This window comes from Protomyctophum bolini (assembly GCF_963924005.1).
Source record: "Protomyctophum bolini genome assembly, chromosome: 2".
NCBI classification, from domain to species: Eukaryota; Metazoa; Chordata; class Actinopteri; order Myctophiformes; family Myctophidae; genus Protomyctophum; species Protomyctophum bolini.
In genome coordinates, this window is record NC_137863.1 from 4,920,226 (window position 1) to 4,927,453 (window position 7,228).

The 7,228-nt window shown below is 47.6% G+C and overlaps 1 protein-coding gene across 1 annotated transcript; it reads left to right on the plus strand.

Annotated features, from left to right (window-relative positions):
- Positions 1 to 5,309: 5,309 nt before the first annotated feature.
- LOC308326400 (eukaryotic translation initiation factor 2 subunit 3-like) lies at positions 5,310 to 6,728 on the plus strand (the record flags this gene model as incomplete). The annotated part of the gene is made up of 1 exon (XM_080779277.1): positions 5,310 to 6,728. The coding sequence occupies one exon, from the start codon at positions 5,310 to 5,312 to the stop codon at positions 6,726 to 6,728; it is 1,419 nt and encodes a 472-aa protein (XP_080635403.1).
- Positions 6,729 to 7,228: the final 500 nt, after the last annotated feature.

The following is a 7,228-nucleotide window of genomic DNA, read 5'->3' on the forward strand; positions in this document are numbered from 1 at the left end:
TGATCCACATGCCTCTGTTCAACAGGGTGAACTGTCCCGGTAACCGTTCTGTTTGCATTGTACTTGTAGTAGTGCTGTAGTCGAGTCCACCTAACGCCTGAGTCCAAGACCAAGTCTGAGGGGGGTGGGAGTGCGAGTCAAGACCAAGTCCGAGGGGGGTGGGAGTGCGAGTCAAGACCGAGTGTTGGAGGGGTTGAGTCGAGACCGACGGGAGACGAGACCGACCGAGTTATTACTTTATTTGATAGGTACAGAATTCATCAATGATGTTTATAGAACAGGTTTTAGTGAATTCCAAGAGTTCAACTCTATAGCCAAACCCATGCCGTTCCTTGTTTCAAACCTACAGAAAATACAGTTTAAAACATGGCAATGAATCCAGAGCAGTGTGTAAATGTCCATGATATTGAATAGCGAACGGCACTTTGCCAAACGATAATGGAGTCCCTGCACGAAACCACTCTCTCTAAACTACTTTGAATTCACTACCACGTGTTCATAACATCATTGGTGACTCGGCTGTTACATTTTGATATTATGCTAAGTTTAATTGATCATATATTGTAATAGTGTGTCTCTGTTAGGCGATTAAACACTACATGCATATTTACAGTATATAAACAATGTTTTGTAACACAGAGGGAGATGGAGGGGGGGACAGATCTTCGATCTCAGTGGCGCAACTTGACGCATGCGATAAAGATATAAGCATAATCTGACTCTGATTATAAACCACTTGAACCCCAGCTTCTGTATTCTGGAGGAAATATAAACAATAGTGTGTCACGTGAGTTTTTAGATGTGTTTTTGTACTATTCTGATACATTATTACTCTATGAGAAAATGGCCAGAGATCATATGAAAAGCTTTTTATGAACAATGCGGAATATACGGGTACTAATACCCACCCGAGCAGAATTGAAAGTGTTCCAATTGGGATCCTAAAGTAACCCATATATATGGGGATCAAAGACCATTTTTCTTCCTAAAACCGGAAGTGATGTTTATGGGAATGTAGGGTGGGGGCTTCTTTGATGGTATGTAGTGCATTCAACAGTGATGGGGCAGCAACAGAAGAAGTCAAGATGAGTGAGGAACAAATTAACAATTATTATGAAGATAAGGTTGAAAATTGGTGAGGTACTCCTTTACGGTCTTGGTTTTGGTCATTAGATAATTCCATAATGGAAATGAAAACAATAACACTATATCTAATAAAGCTATGCACCTAAAATATGTGATGAAAACAGGAAAGAAACGATTGATAGTATACCGTAGAAACCTTAATTAAGTGAAAAACCTTTGTATTGCTGTGTGAAATTAGAACAACGTAAACTATTTGTCTTAACACTTTCTCCTCATCTCTGCATCAGATGATCTTGAACAGATGAGAGAGAAATACAAGACCGTCCAATTAGCCTTTGATGCTGCAAAGATCAAAGAGCTGACGGAAAAAGCCGCCGCAAATGTGAGCAACACCAAATCCATGCTGCTGGAAGAGATTGGGAAGGCCGTGAATAAGAGAAGGTACAATGCATTGATCTCAACCTTTTCAGATGGTGACCCCCCAAAATAATAATATTTAAACTGACGACGCCCCAAACTAATCATGTTTGAATGAAATGCACACAATTGCACTTTTCAGCTGCCGTTCTTACCACCAATAAAACACTAATCTTTTTAGACACCATTTATTTCATTCGGATTAGCAGGGAATTTTTCTGTGGAACTAAAACAAATATATATATATTATTCTTCTAGAAAGGAGCTTTGACAATTCAAATTACACAATAGACTTTGTAGTCTACGTAGTTTCATTTGAACAGTAGTAGATTTGGCAATACACATTTTTCTTTTTTTCCTATTTCTCCGACTCCAGAATGAGGCTGTGTCTGGAGGCCCTGTCGGCGGTCACTGGGTGTAACGTGGAACAGACCACGGGATGGTCTCAGCTGACTCCTCAGGATACCGTCAACATCGTGGCTTGGGATATTCACAGGCAAGACTTCTTGGGGACAGCAGGTCCGGATGCCAGCATGAGGACCACGGTGAAAGTTAATCCGCTAGACTTTTTCGACCCACAGTATGACTACGACTTCACCGATGTTAAGGTAGGAGTAGATTAGCAGTATTATAGAGCTTCCTCAAAATATTTAAGCTTGACAGTGTAAATGAATCAATGATGCGATTATAATCCATTTCAACTGGATAAAGCCTTGGCCTGGAAGAGAGCTGGTCATCAGGTGGTCCAAGTGTTTCAACCCTTAACCACAACACTCTCCAGTTGGCGGGTCAGCAGTGATTGGCCAAATCACTGCCTCTCTCATCCAGGCTTCCAGCTACTGTCCTTTCTCTATGCCAGAGACAACAGTCTGTTCTTGTGGGATTGCAGGCACTGAGAGGTCTCTAGGACTATGGTTTTATCCCTGCCTTTGGTGTGCATGCATAGGTCCTTGTCCACTTGGCCTTACTCTGGTGTATTGGAGTCAAGGTGGTTGGGTTGCCTATACTTGCGAGTGCTGCAACAAAGGTTGCTGGCCCCTGTTACGCCGTTAGCCTTTCCTGGATGTCAGCTCTGTCTCTCCAGCGTCACCAACCTTCAAGGTTGCCATCCAGACTTTCCTGGAAGTCACTGGTGGTTGCACAGGGAGTTCAGTTTGTAAACACATCAAATATGTGATTGATTATAGAGAGTTAGAGTGTTTCACCCTTAACCACAACACTCTCCAGTTGGCGGGTCAGCAGTCAGCAACTATAATAGGCCTTTAATATCCAGTGTTGGGGAACGTTTACTTTCTAAAGTAACTTTGTTAGGTTACTGGATTACTGCATTAAAAATAATCCCGTTAAATTACAAGATTACCTTCTGAGAAATGAAATTTGTTAGATTATATTTGTGTTACCGACGATTAAAACCCACCCTCGAGAAGAAAGAAAATGCTGCCTATCCCTACCAGTAAGACGCGCAAACGCGGGAAGCGAACACAGCTGAGACCCTGCAGATCATGTCTGTCTGTCTGTCTGTTTGTCTGTGTGTCTGTCCCGCTGTTACTGTATATGTGGACCTGGCCCCTTTTGTGCCCATATATGGAGCTGAGTGATTGCTGATGCAACACACTCCATATTTGGACGTATAGCGGGACAGACACACAGACAGACAGACAGACACACAGACAGACATGATCTGCTAGGTCTCATAGTAAGTGCTCACTGCGTTCGCAACCAGTGTTGTGAAGCTGCTGCTTCAGCTTCAGCAAACCCCCGACCTCCCAGTCTCAGGGCGGACACTCTTAACCACAAGGCCACTGAGCTGGTATATGTTTTGTTGATGGCAAATTGTTAATACATAACCGAGTAGTTAATTCTCTCAGCTGTTCCTTCTATCTTATAGGATCGTGAGAGCTTCACACGGGGCAACGAGCAGTACGTGCGTCCGTGCGGATGGAGAAGCATCGCCCTGCGCGTGGTGGGAATGTATGACGGTGGAGACGCGTGGCTCGGCACTGGGAGCGGCGCCTGGCCAGTCTCCTACCACGGCCACTACATGGACGGCGGCACCCCCGGATTCATGCTCCCCCGCATGGGTGAGAGAGGCTGCAGCCGCCGCGCTTCAGCCGCAGCCTCTCTCACCATCGGAGAGTCGAGGGGCAGGGGCGTGTACTCCACGCCGGACGTCAGGATGGCAGAGGAGTACTGCAAGACGTTTAAGTCCCGGGTAGACGGGAACACCTACAAGGTGGTCCTTCAGAACCGGATCAACCCGGAGAAGAGGCAGCTGTGTCAGAGAGAAGGCTACTGGGTGGTCTACGTGCCCCACGGCGGTAGTGGCGCACAGACGAGAGCAACAGTGCAGGAATCTCTCCGCCCCTATTGCATGCTGCTGAAACAGCTGTGAACCTAAAGCTGAGGAGTCTGCTCATGTCCCGTGTGACGGACAAGAGTATAGGCCTATGCAGGTTTATTTTTTCTGGCCAACACCAGTTTGCATTTATTATTTTACCTTCGATTTACCTCGTATCTCTCTCTCTGTGTTTCTGGCACAACAGCGCCACTTTTGGTACTCATTGGTACTGGTGCTCATAGTCACACACGGTTGACACGGACATTGCTGTTCCTTGGAGTGGTTGCAAAAATCTAAAATGGCAAGGGGACATGACAATGACAACATTAATGATAACTTATCTTCTCTCTCTATTTGTGTTATTACTACATAACATGTGAAATGATGGTTTGGTGTGGCCTTTGGTGGTGGCCTTTCTATTCTGTTAATGACACAATTTGCAATCAAAGTAAGTTCCTACATTTTCTCTATTGTGAATAATTATTTGCAATTAGCACATTCAGCACAAACATTAAGTTACAACTATTTCCATAAAACAATCAGTCTGTCTGTATGACGGTCTGCCTGCCATGAAATAAACACTCAGAATAAACTAACTTTGTCAGGTTCACTTGAGCTGGATGTTTTGAACATTTTGTCAGGTGGTTTCTTCCAGAAAGCAGATATATCTATATTATAATTCAGCAAACCTCTGTCATCAAAAGGAACCTCTGTCATCTTCAAACAGTTTTTTCACAGGACAGTTTTTTTTGCCTTTTCGAAATGTAAGCTATGTATTAGCGTTTTTGTGTAACATGGTAAACAGCAACGGAGATTCTGCATTCAGGGCAGGATATAATGGGATTCTTGCATCTGTCATCGCCGTGGTTACAGCACCACAAGCTATGTGATATCATGCGCATGTGTTGAGTTAAGATCATGGCCACTGCCACAAGCTACAAACTTAAAGAGGACTTTCATTTATCCCACAGGGCATGGACTTTACCACTGTCCCACCCGAGCACCATGTCTGTTACCGTTTACAGGTTTGTTTGCTGTGCTGACCGTATTACACAAAATATACACCCAACGAACAGGCCTGAATAAACAACGGAGGGCTCAGTGTTTTCAAACATTACAGCCTAGTAGAGGTTCAGGCCACCCATGTCACACATCCATCCGACAACATGTGCCCATATATGGGCATGGGCATATACTGATGACATCAGTGATCTCCATATACCATGCCTCCACTTGAGACAATATAAGAAGCTGAGCGACGTGTTTGCACCTGATATTTAATTGTTTCGAGAAAGATGCAGTGATTTAAGGTTAACAACGTTAGATACAGAGATGGCGACACAGAGAAAGACACAGAGAAACACAGAGCAAGCCAGAAGCACAATAACGGAGATATCAGAGATTACCGTAAGCACAATAACAGAGATATCAGAGATTACCGTAGACTGAGAGAGAGACAGAATTCAACATGGCGGGCAACAAGTCTGGATCGACGCCCGGGGTCGGGCAGCCTCATCTGTCCAGACAGGACTTAAACACTCTGGTCGTGTCAACGCTGACCCCTCTCTCTCCCGAGGTCATCAGCAGGCAGCCCACTATCAACATCGGAACCATTGGCCACGTGGCCCACGGGAAGTCCACGGTGGTGAAGGCCATCTCCGGCGTGCACACCGTGCGGTTCAAGAACGAGCTGGAGAGGAACATCACCATCAAGCTGGGATACGCCAACTCCAAGGTGTACAAGCTGGACGACTGTCCGAGGCCAGAGTGCTACAGGTCGTGCGGGAGCAGCACCCCGGACGAGTTCCCCACGGACATCCCCGGCACCAAGGGCAACTTCAAGCTGGTCCGACACGTCTCGTTCGTGGACTGTCCGGGCCACGACATCCTGATGGCCACCATGTTGAACGGAGCCGCCGTCATGGACGCGGCCCTCCTGCTGATCTCGGCCAACGAGCCGTGTCCCCAGCCGCAGACGCAGGAGCACCTGGCGGCCATCGAGATCATGAAGCTCAAACACATTCTGATCCTGCAGAACAAGATCGACCTGGTGAAGGAGACCGAGGCCAAGGAGCAGCATGAGAAGATCCTCAAGTTCATAGAGGGCACCGTGGCCGAGGGCGCCCCCGTCATCCCCTTCTCGGCCCAGCTCAAGTACAACATCGACGTGGTGTGCGAGTACATCGTCAAAAAGATCCCGGTGCCGATCCGAGACTTCACCTCGGAGCCCAGGCTCATCGTCATCAGGTCGTTTGACGTGAACAAGCCCGGGTGCGACGTGGACGACCTGAAAGGCGGCGTCGCCGGAGGCAGCATCATAAAGGGCGTGCTCAAGCTGGGCCAGGAGGTGGAGGTGCGTCCGGGAATCGTGACCAAGGACGAGCACGGGAGGCTGAAGTGCAAGCCCATCATCTCCAAGATCGTCTCCCTGTTCGCCGAGCACAACGACCTGCAGTACGCCGTGCCGGGGGGCCTCATCGGCGTGGGCACCAAGATCGACCCCACGCTGTGCCGAGCGGATCGCATGGTGGGTCAGATGCTGGGCGCCGTCGGAGCGCTGCCCGAGATCTTCTCGGAGCTGCAGATCTCCTGCTTCATCATGCGGAGGCTGCTGGGCGTCCGCATCGAGGCGGACAAGAAAGGCGCCAAGGTCCAGAAGCTGACCAAGGGCGAGACGCTGATGGTGAACATCGGTTCCTTGTCCACGGGAGGCAAGGTGAGCGCCACCAAGGACGGCCTGGCCAAGATCGTCCTGACCAACCCCGTCTGCACGGAGGTCGGCGAGAAGATCGCCCTGAGTCGCCGCGTGGAGAAACATTGGCGTCTGATTGGCTGGGGCGAGATCCTGAAAGGTGTGACTATCACGCCGACGGTGGACAACAATTGAGGAGACTTGTCGTTGTGGCCATATAAATATATAAGATCACACTATTCATGCACAAGAAGCGATCGAAGGGAGTGGAGTGCCCGCAGTGGTCAGTTAAGTTCTGTGTGCTGTTATGCTTAGGGGTATAGGGTGAGTAATGAGACGTCGGAAAAACACTATACGCTCCCGAAGGGAAGAAACGAAAGATTGTGATCATCTCAATCATTTTGCGTGTAATGCCGTGAGGCCACATTGAGGTTATGACGACACACTCCATATTATTTGGGAGTGTGTCCGCATCGGGAACTACATTTTAATATAAGATACGTTTTATAGTTGTTTTTGAGTGGTGCAGCCACTCCAATGCGCAGCTATGTGTGATTCCCTGTACGTGTCCCTGTGTCTGTCCGAGCACGGAAATAGAATTTTGTTGACCACCGAGTGTCACTGTTGCACAGCCTAACAAAAATAGTGTGAATACTTCCACAGCCTTATACTAAAAAAGAAACTCTGTCTTCTCA